This window comes from Oculina patagonica, chromosome 5 (genome assembly GCF_052425735.1).
Source record: "Oculina patagonica isolate OP01 chromosome 5, crgOcupat, whole genome shotgun sequence".
Lineage (NCBI taxonomy): Eukaryota > Metazoa > Cnidaria > Anthozoa > Scleractinia > Oculinidae > Oculina > Oculina patagonica.
Window position 1 is genome coordinate 18,520,156 of NC_135762.1, and position 14,727 is coordinate 18,534,882.

General features: G+C 37.1%; 1 protein-coding gene across 5 annotated transcripts in view; it reads left to right on the top strand.

The window, feature by feature from the left end:
* LOC144653125 (centriole and centriolar satellite protein OFD1-like) overlaps positions 1 to 14,727 on the top strand; it is a 104,861-nt gene that overhangs the window by 83,294 nt on the left and 6,840 nt on the right. For 3 of the 5 annotated variants that reach the window (XM_078513042.1, XM_078513043.1, XM_078513044.1), the window contains 4 exons: positions 1,391 to 1,449; positions 1,929 to 2,033; positions 10,366 to 10,477; positions 13,837 to 13,882. In XM_078513042.1, coding sequence (XP_078369168.1) covers positions 1,391 to 1,449; positions 1,929 to 2,033; positions 10,366 to 10,477; positions 13,837 to 13,882 — 322 coding nt within the window. Of the gene's footprint in view, positions 1 to 1,390; positions 1,450 to 1,928; positions 2,034 to 10,365; positions 10,478 to 11,238; positions 12,013 to 13,776; positions 13,883 to 14,727 lie in introns of those variants that run through there. The other 2 variants (XR_013570681.1, XM_078513045.1) reach the window with 2 other exon arrangements.

Below are 14,727 nucleotides of genomic sequence, written 5' to 3' on the forward strand. Positions count from 1 at the left end.
GTCGTCAAATCGACCCTTGCTTCGCGGGGTGCCTCAGGGGTCAGTACTGGGCCCACTGCTGTACCTCATCTACACTGCACCGATTGCTGATATCATCAAGCAGCACAACTTGCTATATCATCTGTATGCTGATGACACGCAACTTTATATATCCTTCAAGACTGATTGCTGTGTTGACCTTGAAGAAGCAAAGTTGCGTGTTGAACGCTGTGTTGAAGAAATAGATCGTTGGATGTGTAACAACTTATTGAAACTTAACCAGGACAAAACTGAACTAGTTGTCATTAGCTCCAAATTTCGACATTGCCCTGATCTTGAACATATTCGGGTTGGAGATGAGTACATTGCCCCTAAGTCTTCTGCACGCAACCTAGGAGTCATCATTGACAATTGCCTTTGTATGGAACAACATGTGAAAAAGATATGCAATGAGGCAAATTACCATCTCAGGAACATATCAAAGATTCGCAAATATCTCACTCAGGACTCTGCGGAAATTCTGATTCACGCTTTTATTGGTTCCAAGCTCGACTACTGCAACTCAATTCTGTATGGTATTCCGAAAAAGTTAATTTGTAAATTACAGCGTGTTCAGAATACAGCTGCTCGCATTGTCACGTTAACAAGAAAATATGATTCTATTACCCCAATAATGTTTAAGCTACGCTGGCTACCCGTACAATTCCGTATTATTTTTTAAATTCTGTTAATAGTCTACAAAGCACTCAACGACAAAACACCATCCTATGTTTCTAGTATGCTAAGTTTTAGAACGTTCTCTCGGTCACTACGTTCCAGTGCTAAGTTTTAGAACGTTCTCTCGGTCACTACGTTCCAGTGGCCAAGAACTGCTAACTGAGCCCATGGCTAAACTCAAGACCTACGGAGACCGGGCGTTCAGCACTGCTGCGCCAAGGCTGTGGAACAACCTGCCACTGAGCATCCGAAAATCAGCATCAGAAGACATTTTTAAGAAGAACCTAAAAACTTATCTTTTTAAAGAAGCTTATGACATTTAATTTTTATTTCTTATACACGTTTACTTTAAGTCCAGTTAAACAATCATGATATTTTTAGTTTTTAAATTTTTAACTTTAATTTTTTAACTTTAACTTTTTAACTTCACTCTCTGCATGTATAGATATTTTAGCTCAATAGATTAATTTAGTTAGGTATTTTTATATTTTATTTTTATATTTTAGCATAGTGATTGTAAAGCGCTATGAAAGACTAGCTAAATAGCGCTATAGAAATGATTATTATTATTATTATTATTATTGTTATTATTATTATTATTATTATTATTATTATTATTATTATTATTATTGTTTGCTTTTTGTGACTGTACTTCATTAGTTAATGTAAATGATTGTTTCCTTTGTTTCTTTAGGAAACCAAAGAGTAACAAGTGAATTAACAGAGAAATCTATGGAGTATGCAGCAGAGCTGGTATATATGAATAACTCTTTTACAAATGGGAGGTCTAGATAAGACTATAGCTAAGAACTTGTTCTTCTTTTTTGTTGGATAATTTTTAAAGGATATACACAATTCCACTTTACAGTGCTTTGTTTCAACATCTTGCTGTTAAAAGTAATGACAACAAAAGTACAACTTTGTAATTCAATCAACGAAAATTGACAACGCAGTACTATACAATATTATTTCAGGTTCATTTGTATGCGGTAAATTTTGAACAAATAAATTTTAAATTGTAAAGCAGAGTTTAGAATCAAAAGTCAGATTCCATGTGCACTGACGTCTTTGATATAGCTTATTTGTTCACTGGAATCCAGTCATTTAACTTAAACTGAATTCAGGGCTCATACTGTCAATTTTCACGTATTGTGATCAAAAGCCAGCTACTCAGTTTCCTGGGATATTTACAGTAATACGAAACTAACTTAGCCATTCTTATTTTATATTAGCGACAATTGCGAGATCAGCTCAAACAAATGGACAAAACCACCAAGTCAAAGGAGAAGTCTTGGAAGGAGTACAAAACAAAAGTGGAATCGAGAATGAATGATGAGGTATAATGAAATTTACAATGTATAGAATACTTCATGGAAAGTGCATAGGAAAGGGATGAACAATCAGAATCCAACGAAAATTTACCTTGCTGCTTTTTAGTAGGTAAATCTCAAAACCTGTATAATGTATAGATCTAGAAATAAAATACAAACAGCGACAACAAACATAACACATGGACTGTTCATGGTTTGAAAATAACCTAAAATTTACTTGATGTAATAAAAGTGTATTGTATCATGTTTCGCTTGCCATAGCACACATCTTCAGAAGTGACAGTTACAAAAAGCAAAAAAAAAATTAAAGCGAGGTACTGGAATGAGGTAAACAATAATAAACAACAGTGATAACAATAGTAAGTATTTTTTTTTTTTAAGTCAGATCATCCACTGGCTTAGACCTGGAAATGGTCCCATTTGATGTTGTGGCCAGTGCGTTCTTGCGCCTGGCCTTACGTTTTTGCTTGTTTACAAGCTAAAATGGTAGAATAGGGGTTAGTAGACAAAATTTGGAACCACATATTTGTAAACTCTCAAGGGACTTTTTTAATTTCTCAAGGGACTGTTTTAATTTCTCAAGGGATTACTTTCCGCTGTGGGTGATCACTTGCGATTTCGTGGAAAAAACGTGACTTGTCACATTTACAAACGTTATATAACAATTTTAAAAGTGACATGTCAGCTTTCTTATCTCAACGCACGTGTGTCTGAAAGGCGATCTATAAAAAGCGTCGCACAAACAATGGATTGCGTAACTAAAACACGAATAAATAATCACTAGCACTTACATCGCGTTGAGAACAATGTTGCATGAATCGGCTTTACAACATGCGATCATATCTACGCATCCCCGGAGACCCAGGGGCAGTTAGTGGGGCGAGGGAAACGCGAAAATGGGGGTAGAACATAGCGCGAAACTGCGAGAGAAAAAAATAGCATATAAAAGTTGTATTGACTGAAAGTGCCCCTGGGGAAAGATTCTTACCAGACCAGTTCAAAAAGCTCTCTGAATACTACCTCCTGATTGGGCAGAAAAATCTTTTGTATTCCCTTTGTATTATTCTGCCCAATCGGCGACCAGCCTGACTACAGTCCTTTTGGTGTGTTCTTACACGAAATATGTACACAAAGCCAGTTCGCTCGCCATACCTGTCTTGCTTGTTCGCCAAGAATTTGCTCGGGAAGGAAAAGTTTCGGCTAGTGCCTCCTCAACTTAAATGTGAAGTGTCGGGAAAATTTTGTCTTCGGGAAATATGACCGTCATTTGAGTGCTACAATTTGTGCTGCACGCATTACACGCGCGCGTAGCTAATCGGTCGATCGACGGAAAATTTTAAAAAATGTAAGGTCTTGAAAGTTTGTTTGGAAATAATTTTTGACTTCCTAAAATCTTTAGCTAAATGTAACTTAAAACACATTGTTATTTTATTTTATTACTATGATACTCGAAGTTATCTTTCTTATTACTATCTTTTCTTTAATGTAGATAAGGTATTACCTTTTTGTAACTTTATTTATTTATTTTATCTTCATCATTTTCTTCTTACCTCCCGCCTCGAATAACTAGGCTAATTGCGGGAGGTGAAAAATATTGCAAATAATATGATTATTTAAATAAACTTTTTGTTGTTGTTGTAGTTTCGCTTCCAGCTGCGATCGATCTTCTATTATCTCACCTATAAAAAACTTAGGAATCGCTGCTGCACGCTTTGCACGCGTAGCTAGACGGCCGCTTGACACATCTGCCAGGCTTGTTCGTAAAAAAAAAAAATTACTCTTGTTTGGAAAAGTTTCGCGTTAAGCTGTCATTGATCTTCCCAGAAAAAATCTGAAAACATCCATTACAGCAGTGCAACTAGCATATCGCACACAAACTTTTAAAACTCGCAAACAGCATGCAAGTGTTACGATACCTGCGATCGACCACAATCTGAAGAATCCGCCGTTTCTCCGCGTGCATGGCCGTCAAACTTTCGACGTTTTCAACCAGGGGAGGCACTAGCCGAAACTTTTCCTTCCCGAGCAAATTCTTGGCGAACAAGCAAGACAGGTATGGCGAGCGAACTGGCTTTGTGTACATATTTCGTGTGAGAACACACCAAAAGGACTGTAGTCAGGCTGGTCGCCGATTGGGCAGAATAATACAAAGGGAATACAAAAGATTTTTCTGCCCAATCAGGAGGTTGTATTCAGAGAGCTTTTTGAACTGGTCTGGTAAGAATCTTTCCCCAGGGGCACTTTCAGTCAATACAACTTTTATATGCTAATTTTTTCTCTCGCAGTTTCGCGCTATTTTCTACCCGCATTTTCGCGTTTCCCTCGCCCCACTGACTGCCCCTGGTTCTCCGAGGATATCTACGCAGTTCGAGTGGAATTTCAGTCAAAGACAGCAAAATTCTTTCGTATTTCATCTTCAAATATAATTCGAAAGCATTTACTGTATATATGGCTTTTGTTTAATCCTGGGTCTTGATATCCGACCCTCGCCGAGCCTAGACAAAACGCAGCTTGAGTGTAACGATTTGTTTACGCAATGTTTTCTCCGACAGTAGTCGGAAATATCCGTATTTTTTTTCGTGCTTTTTCATGGAGCAATCGTAACGATACGGCCTTGAACACATTGACCGGCGGTCTACCTATAACAATTCAAATATAGCGTCGCAAAAACAAAGCGTTGAACGCATATTTTGCTGTTTCATTTGCTAATTTCGCTGCCGTAATCGACTGCCTCGAAAGGTCCTTGCAGTTTTAAAGTATAGAATTGTCAGATCTCGCTGAAATTTGCACTGTTTATTTGTGTAATGTTAAGGAATATGTGTATAAATACCCGGCGCGAACGAACCATTTTTGACAAAACTATATGGCTGCATTTCCTCCACGAAGATAGGAAATTGTTAAATTAAACTACAAAGAAACTGTAATGTTCAAAGAACAATGCACAGGATAAACCTTCGACTCATACTTCATGCAAAAACGTCGATATCTCGAAGAGACTGATTTTTTACAGTCCAGAGTGCAAATATGACATCATTGGGCCACGCCCATGATCACATGATCAATAAAGAAAAAGCCTTAAATATTTTTTTGTTTTGCACGTTATCAGAAAAATATTAATCATTCATATGGTGTCATGGCCTTTGTTCATTTTTGAGTTATTTTTTCAAAATAGCTCTTAAGTCGGCGCGATGTCAGTGGGTCAGTGAAGTATGTTTATTTGTCACACCAATCAGATTTCAGGTACTATCAGAACCAATCAAATTGCAGTTTATAAAGGCAAAGTAATCTGACGAAATTATGTGTCGCAGCGTGTCGCAGTTCGTTTTTGTTGAAAGATTAATTGGTGAGTTGTGAATTATCATTGATTTGAAACATATTCGTAGTTTGCGAATCAAATTTTGAGCTTCGATACAAAGTTCCCAACTTCGGCCCGAATTTATTAAATCCTTCTGTAGTTATGTTATCAAAAAGGGCTTTGCTACGCTAAACTGTTGGAAACAAATGTCATAAAAATAAAAAACTTTTATGTTCAGCGAGCCGTAAACATGTTGTCTCGAACAAATTAGTCTTCCCTGTCGCGTCGCGTCGGCTTCGATTAAAATCAATTTTTCGTATGGGTAAACCATCCAGTTTGATCCGGTTTACAAACGCAGAAGACTTGAAATTGAAGACAGTGAAGATTATGCCTCACAGAAATCGTTAAATATGTGTTTTCATACAAAAAAGTTAAAATTTGACCAAATTTCTACATGCATGATATTTATTTATCGGCAAATCACTTGCGTGATCGCTGATGCGAAACGTTGTCTTGCACTTCAAGCTACTTTCCTTGACAAGTTCCAAAATCTTCGAGTTCAGAAATCACCATGACTTTCGAGCCGAACATGTCTTGTTTCTCCTCAACTACCAAACTTGGAAAGTTCAGTCGAGCCGAATTCGGGAAATTTGTATCGATGTTTGCAATTTGATTCGCAAACTCGCACCGTAATTGGCAACTTCATAACAAAGTTTCCAATTTCCCAAAAAACTTCGCAAAGCGGGCGGCCAAAGTAAAATGAAATCAACTGTAAAACATTTCGTTCAAACATTTAACATTTAAAATTTCGTTCAAACATTGAACCGGTACAAGTAACTTTACTGTTAAAAGCAACTACGATCGATAGCAAAAACAGAATAAGAGCGTGCCATTTCGTGACAACTTGATAACTCAATTAGTTCTTGTTTGTTGAATAGAATTTACGTTGTGAATGAACGAAAATCTTTGTTGAACAGTTTTGACAGGAAACAAATACTCCAGGTGTACTGCGCTTTAAAGAACTTTTCCGAAGAGAGTGGTTTTTTATTTGATTCGTTTATTACTTCGTTTATTATGGTACTTTTTGTTCAATGTCTATATGAAGACGTGGCTTTTTCGAGAAAAACAAGGGTATCGTGTTACGTTCGTTTAAAAAAAACAAAGGTATCATGTTATAAAAGTGAGAAAAACAACGGTATCATGTTACAGTGTTTGGCAAAAAGCCAAAAGTATTCCGTAACAAACAAAAGTAACCCGTTAAGGTTGCTACAAAGCTAGCAACAAAATAACCGCTTTAATAAGAACGTGCCATTTTGTGACATTTTGACAATTGAATTAGTTTTGTTTTTTAATTAAATGATGAAAATATCCGTATTAAATAAAACAGTTCTGATGTATCAAAATGCATGTAAAAATTATTTTGTTTGCAAGCAAACTTTGTGCAAAAAAGTGACTCCGTGGGGCGCCATACACAAATAGCTCAACCCATGGCATAAACCATCCCAACAGGACAATCACCCAGTTTCACCCCAAGCCACCCCATAAATTGAAAAAATAACTCCTGCACGCTTAGTGTGCCTATGTTTACATCTTGGTAAGTAAGGGTTTCATTTCTTTAGAAGAAATAATCTTTAGAGAGATTTACGATATTGATTTGTCCATAAAATGTAATGAATACTAAGTTATGGTTGTATTCCCAACCGAGGGGGGAAATATAGCATAGAAAAAAGAGAATAAAACTTAAAGACCGTCTGGTATTTAGATTTACTGCATGCAAACAATTCATCTGACCAGAGAACAGTGCACGCGCTAGTTGTACACGTACAAAAAGCATCTGTAGCATGTGCGCGCTCTTTTAGCACCTTAGCAACGTGTGAGAAATCTGTCTGTGGATCCTTAAAATGCTCTACCTTTCTCGTCATTTTGTTTTGCCGATGTAGGTGTCACATTCCCAGCAACTGGCTTTTCATAAAACCTTTAATTTTTTTAGAGCAACGGAAACGATATTTGTCTTAATCAGGCAAGTGTTCTGAAAAATCAACCTGAGATTGCTAACACCAGACTGAAGATGGTGTTTAATTTTATAGCTTTATTTTGAGACCTAAAATAAGGTAAAATAATGATACCTTATTCTTGCCAACCAATAGTTTCGGAAGGACTGTCCCTATGTCTGTTTAAGACATCATTTATGTTGCTGGAAATTATGCCTTTGGGGTAACCCTTTTGAAGCAATGTTTTCCTTAGATCTGAGAGAGCATCCTGTAATATAATGAAGAAGCTTGAAGAGAATGTCAAACAGATTTTCAAACCATGTGTATAGTCCATGTGTTATGTTTATTGCTGCTGTTTTTATTTTTTTCTTGTCAAATTGGAAATGACCATGGCACAAAAGTGTTGATTACATTTTTAATAAAATGTACAAAGTGTCCTGCACAGACAGGCATTTACATAGGTACATGTGCTTTTATCTGACATATCTTTTATGAGGTTTTGCAAGCACGCACAACCTTTATTATTGTTTCTGTTGTGAAGCTGACCCAGACCCAGACCTCCTGGGAATTAAACTTGGGAGAGTTTCACCCCACCAACAACACGAATATTTACAAGCACTTGTTAAGTGCATCAGTGTAAGCTCAATAGACTACAAAACTACTCAAAGCAACCACTTTAGTTTTGTCTTCTCCCCAGATTTTGCTTACCAACTTATGCAAGAGTGTATCTGTATAATTGACGCTGACGACCGCGCAGTTTTTCACTGTCTTACGCCATCAAATACTTTAATATTCCGGACAAACATAATTATGGAAGTACGGCAATATTCATCTTAGCTAAAGAATCCTCATCATTTTCCACAGTACATCATTGTAGAAAAAAGTTAAGGACTTTTTCACAAATTTACATTGATAATGTGGTGTACTGTGCTAACGCTGGTTTCACTAAATGAAACAGAAAAGTCTTCAGTTTTAATTTCAGCATAATCTTTACAACAAGAGGATTATTGTACAACCACTATCTCGCATTCTAGAACTGCTTAAATAATCCCATTTTGATGTTTGGAATGGTTAACTTTCATGGTATACTGGATATACGAGTTAAGCAAGGGTTTTGAATTAATGAAAACATTAATATCATTAGTATTTACTTGTTATTAGAAAAATAAACATTCAGCAAAGCCCTAACCATAACAACCAAAAATGTATTCTACATTGGAAGGATTTGTCATCAATTTGAAAAAAGTACCTCCTTCATAAACTATCTTGTATAATATTAATTTTGTATAGCAATTCCCCTAGCCAGGCCTGTGTATGATTTCGAATGAAAGGCACAAAAAAAATTGGAGCACTAGTGAATGTAAAGCAGTGGACTTAACCACTTACAGCAAGTTTTCTATGAGACAATGCAGTAACATGTACTGTACTTTTATCTGTTGTAGCTTATTCATCAAGGAGCCGAAGCTTTTCCACTTGTCTACAAATTTTGAACCTTTGCTTATTCTTTATTTCATTCACGATTGTGTAACAATGTTGCATGGAAATATAGTACCTTGTTTATTCATCACTTTAAATGCTATTATTTTATTGAATAATGTGCAATAGGCAAGAAAACACTTTTGACGACACTATAATTACTCAAAGAGGATAGTAATGTGGGATACTTAAATGAACTGTGTCACATGGAAATGTCACCCAATTGAGTGAAATATAAAAATAACCACAGCGAAGAAACAAGTCAATAACAGCAAACACAAAGAAAGTGCAGATGGACAAAAGATTAGCATGGATTGTGTCATGGCTTTTGTTTGGCTGGACAGTTTCCATGGGTTTTGTTAGGCTGGATAGTTTCCATGGGTTTTGTTAGGCTGGATAGTTTCCAAAGTTTTTTACTTGTTTGTAACTTTTATATATAATGCCTGGTGGACATGCTTGTTTGTAATGAAGCTTGGTTTAGTCATTTAAGGCATGTTTAGAAACTCGTCCTGAAATGAGATCAAATATTCGTGCGAGATCAAAAACAAAGATGATGCAAGTTTCGTGCAAACACGAAATTGCATATCTGCAATTTGAACGAGCAATTTGACCATAGTGCTGCCTCTTAAGGCTAAACAGGAAAAACTGTGACCATTCGCTCTTAATTCAAACTGTGGTCTCCGTTTGCGGTTTCATGAGATGCGGTTTCATCTCGGAACAAAGTTTGTTTTCAGTTTACATGATACCAGAATGAGATGTTATTCCAGAACGAAAATTCATTGCAAAATGAAAGCTGGAGGTCGTTTTAAAATACGAAATGGCGAAATGTTATTAAAGACAAGAGCCAAATTAGGTTAAATGATATTACTGTTCCACTGAAATCTGCATCAGTTGCCTGATTATTTTATTCTTTGTGTGCTGTAAGGTCAAGGGAAAAAATCCTGACAAATTTATTAAAAAAAATAATTATAAGGGGTATACATATAATTAGCACTTTTCAAGAAGTAAGAATAATTTTGCAGTTGAACTAAAGTGAGACAAGCAAAGTTGCCATTATATGCGAACAAAAGAGAGTTTAGAAAAACAGAACAGTGATAAATTTCACTCTCTCACCTTTTTGACATCTTCATTCTACGGCTGTAAAACAGAAAAAAAGGTTATAATTTCTTTGATAAAGGATAAGAACGTGAAAAGTCCAATTCGATAAAAGGATCTAGTTCAGATATAACATGTAAAAAGAAGAACTTTATCAATGTGGCATGCAATTATTTTTAGTGGTCCCCTTGTTAAACCCTTCCGTGGATTAAGATTGTTTATGTGCACTTTGCTTGGGAGCACAACATTGAGATAAGGAGGGGGGAGAAAGGAAGGATTTGCAAACTCCAACACTTTTGATGTTGTTGGTCATTAGAGTTCATCTGTGACATGTATCTTGCGTGCTGTAATGCCTATCTGAATAACATGATTTACTTTTTTTGCTTTTACATAAAACCTTTATAATGCTAGTTATGTTCTTGAGGGTGTTTTTACACATTGCAACCAAATGCTTCTCATGTCTACTGATTTTCATTTGAAGTGTCAGAAGCGACTAAAGTTTCAACAACTGTATGAGGAAACACTGACGAGTCAGACTGTGCTGAATCAAGAGATAGCTGACCTAAAACTTACTTTACAACAAACTCAACAAGGTACATTATTTTTACATTGTAACTGTAATCCCCATTACTTTGGAATGGCTGGTATGATATCTAGTCAGATGCTGTACGCCCATTCTTAGCTTACAGTTATGCGTCGGATTCTGTTATTAAAATAGCTCAAACTGTATATGTAAAATAGTCCCTGACTGGGTTGCAGTCAGTACCCTTCAACCCCTGCGATTTGATACTGTAAGGTCTAAATGCTTGCAACAGTATTTTTATTACCAGGGATGTTATCGTCAAGGGCTCTAGATAAACATAGTAAATGTCAACAAAAATCAATCCAGACGAAATACAAAAAAATGCGAGTTTTTGACCTCTCATTTTCCCTTTAGACGCAATGTTTTATGCAAATTAGCCTTATCACAGATGCGTTTTACAACACATTTCATTTTAAGTGGCATTAATTAACTAACTTATTTAGTTAAGTGTTTTTAAAGGGCAAATAATGCTTTGGTTTGCTAATCGAAGATCCTCGCTACGAAATAATACTATCACTGACAGGAAATATATGAAATAATTCATGTGTGAGCTGCGGATGAGATTGCAGTGAATTGAAATAAAAAAAAATTTAAGAGTAGAATTTAAGGAAGACCATGATTCAGAACAAAAAAATGAGGAAGATTTGTCGGGAAGTGTTTAGTGTCTCCAGCACAGTTGATCAGATGTGGATTTTCGACAGTGGACACGCTGCCGCCCCAAGAAGATGCACTGATAACGTGTCGTCTACTGATTTAAGTAGTTTATTGCAGAAAACAAGAGAAACATTAGACAAGCTGCTGTTTGATGTCAGAATCAATGGCTACATTAGAGGATGTTGATGCAAGACTTAGAAAGAGAAGAAAAAATGAAGTTTGGAGGCCTTGTAATATCGAAGATTTTGCTAAAAGACGGATAAAAGCACAGACGCAGTTGAAGCGAAGTTCTTGCCCCCGACGTCGTCTGCAGCAAAATTATTTCATTCCTTCCTTCATGTACTACCAGGTGCAACTTTGGACTGGAAATAAAGAGGTCCAACCGTGTGACAGGGGATGGAAAGAAAGAATTCTAATTCAGGTAATAACCGACAAACCACCTGCACTGGAAACCCTACTCTGAGTTATCAGATGTAACTGCAAGGTGAATTGTAACACGACCCCATGAAGTTGCAGAAATCACGTACTTGACTGTTCACCTGCCTGTGGAGAGTGTAGTGGAAGTGCTTGTTTCAATTCACCACTTCTGACAGATCTAGATAGCGATACAGAGGACGTCAGTGATGCAGTCGATGCCTTATTTTTAAACGTGGGGGTGGGGGGAATCATTGTACACCACGCCAAACGCCACCCCCCCCCTCACTGTACGAGGGGGGCACATATTACCTCCATAGGGTGCTGAGGGCTACAACCCCCCCTGCCCTCTCCACTCGGCCGCTGTTTCAGTACAGTTAGAAAGGTACTGATAGATAATCAGGTGGTGGTATATGATAGTCCAGTTACTAACCAGCAAGGGTTGAGAAATTACCATTAAAACATTTTTTTGTTGAATATTTGTTGGAAATGGTCCATGATAGAAATTAAATGTACACTTAACTTAACAGGCCTTTTTTTTTTACATGTTAAGTGTAACTAAAAGTGCTAAATGTCCTGATGGAACAGTTTACAATGGCTTATTAGCATAAAAACATTGGCAGTCATCAACTCATGGATTTTTTACATATTTCCCATGGGTTGATTTTTGTTGACTTTTCGTATGTTAACAAACATGCCCTAAAAGCAAACAATGTAAAAAGAAAAATCCTGTTGCAAGCATTTTGACCTCCTGGTATAGCTTTACTGGGGTAAAATTAAACAAATTGTCATTATGCCCAAATAAGGTCAGCAGGACCTTACATAACAGACATCCTCCGATACATGTTGCAAGATTTGTTCCACTTTTCACAAACTGCTGCACAAGATCTGTTCTCTGCTCGTGAGATTCTCTACAGTATCTGCAACTCTGAGAACATTCTGCATGTACCTAAACCAAGAACTATTATCTTAAGCGCGGTTTTGGTTATTCCGAAGTTGTTCTTTGGAATGGACTGCCATTGAAACTAAGCAAGCCATTAAACCTATTAAGCTTTAAAAAGGGAATTAATGGCTTCTACGCCTCAACGGGCACCCACATAGATAGATATTATAGATATTTTTGTATCATTTTTTCTTACTGATGTTTTAACCGTGTTTTATCCTATTCTTCTACAACCACAGTTTATCTAGCTTAAAAATATTTTATGTCTCGTGGACAATTTGTTGGATAGTAAAACATCATTATCCTGCTCAATCTTGCAGAATGTCATCAGGTTTTCGTTAACATGGCCTCCCCGGCTAAATATCAGGCAATATGCCATACGATTTTGTAGGATGATTGTTAAATACACATATATTTGGGTTGAGTACTAGTCAGTCTCAGGGTAACACATATTAGAGCTTAGTTTGAGAGTTTCAAAGTTCTCAGCTCGGTTTCCTCTAGTTAAAACATTCTTGCAGTCTCTTTACCATAGATAAATAAATGCAATAAACACCACAAAATAGGACATAAAGGGGGAACACCATTTTGCGATCAGCATACATAACATCTCCCTAGCGCCATGACTGGTGCTGGTTTGGACAAGTTACAGGCAGGTCAAAAGCTTACACAGCAGAGAAGCGTAACTCTAAATGGCACTACAAGCTCAAGCCCCTGGCCATCACTGTACTAGAGAATACGCAGTTGTGACTTGCTTAACCCTACTTATCTCCCCAGCACTATAAGCTGACACTACCGGCATGTGCTGAATAAGACAAGAATAATACACGTACAGGCATATGGAGTGTAAAATAGCGCAACTAAAACTAGTATCACTGGTGGCTCCAAGACTACCAATAGCGAAACTCGAGAGGTGAACCCAAATTTATTATAACAAAAAATCAAGCCTCCAGATGGAAGGAAGGTGGGAACTTAAATTTAGAAAACTGAAGGAGAACCTTACAGTAAGCAATATAGCAAGCAAGTGACACGTTAGACTTCAGGGTAGAGTTTTTATAGCTAGACAAATGTCTTGATTTGGGCTAATGGTGGATTATGTACCAAAGTAAGTAAAGCACTCGTGCAGCGCTCAGTTAGACATGAATGGAAACCTTTGTCATACTAGCTATACAGAACAAGTGATATAAATATACGAGACAGCACTGCAATATGCTTTACTAAACCACCAATACTCATTGTACTTTGGAGAAAAAACGACAGATCATAAAAATACAGACATGTAACGTTCACATTAATTTCAGTTGTTCACCAACAATAACAACCTACATCTTCAAACTGTGACTCACTTTACTTGTCCTTAGTACTCGACATGGAGCGTGGCAGAAGAAGAGCTAACTCATTCCCTTGGTAAGTATACATTGTATTATCAGAAATTAACAGGCAACCTTTATAGCGGAGCTCCTAAGCGTAGCACCATAACCATGAAAGAAGGAACACTATCGAAATGAGTTTTCATGGTCAACATGGATAGCGGCATGGTTCGCAGGCGCATACATACGGCGTACATACGGAGTCGCGCAACATGGGGGCCATAGTTTGATGGTAGAAAGAGTGAAGCAAGAAGGCCGTATAAAGGCGGTCGTATAAAGGCGGCCTTTAAAATTTAAAGAGGTTTGAAAAGAAAAACAAGAAGCAATGAAACAAAATGTGGCTGAAAATTACGTGTAGAAAGTAATCGACCGCCAAAGAAGTGGACATTGAGAGCCATAATTGATCAATGACTTTCGTGTCCATCTGTAAAGCCAGCATCGTACATGAAGGAGCATTCGAAAGCTAAATCGGGTTGATATAATAAACAAACCATTTTATTGCTACGGGGTGAAAAAAAAAAAACTTGACCCTCTGGGATTTGAACTCACGACCTGCCGAGCCGCAGACTGGCACCCCACCGATTGAGCTAATCCGACAGACTCGGAAATGCACATTGAATATATCCTATATCAATGTAATAGATATTGTGGAGTCTACTAAACTGCTGCGAAACTATAACAGGATCGCGAAACTATTTTCTATTGCTAGAAAGCAGATAATTTACTGTACTCTAAAGTAATTTTTTGTGCCATGAGTAATGATTTTGCCCAGCTTTAAGATTATTATTTTTGTCGTACTGCTGACATTCAGTTTAACCGTGAGCTATTTAAATTTGTCTTGCACCTATAAAGCGCCATAAACATTAGTACTTTGGCCGCTTA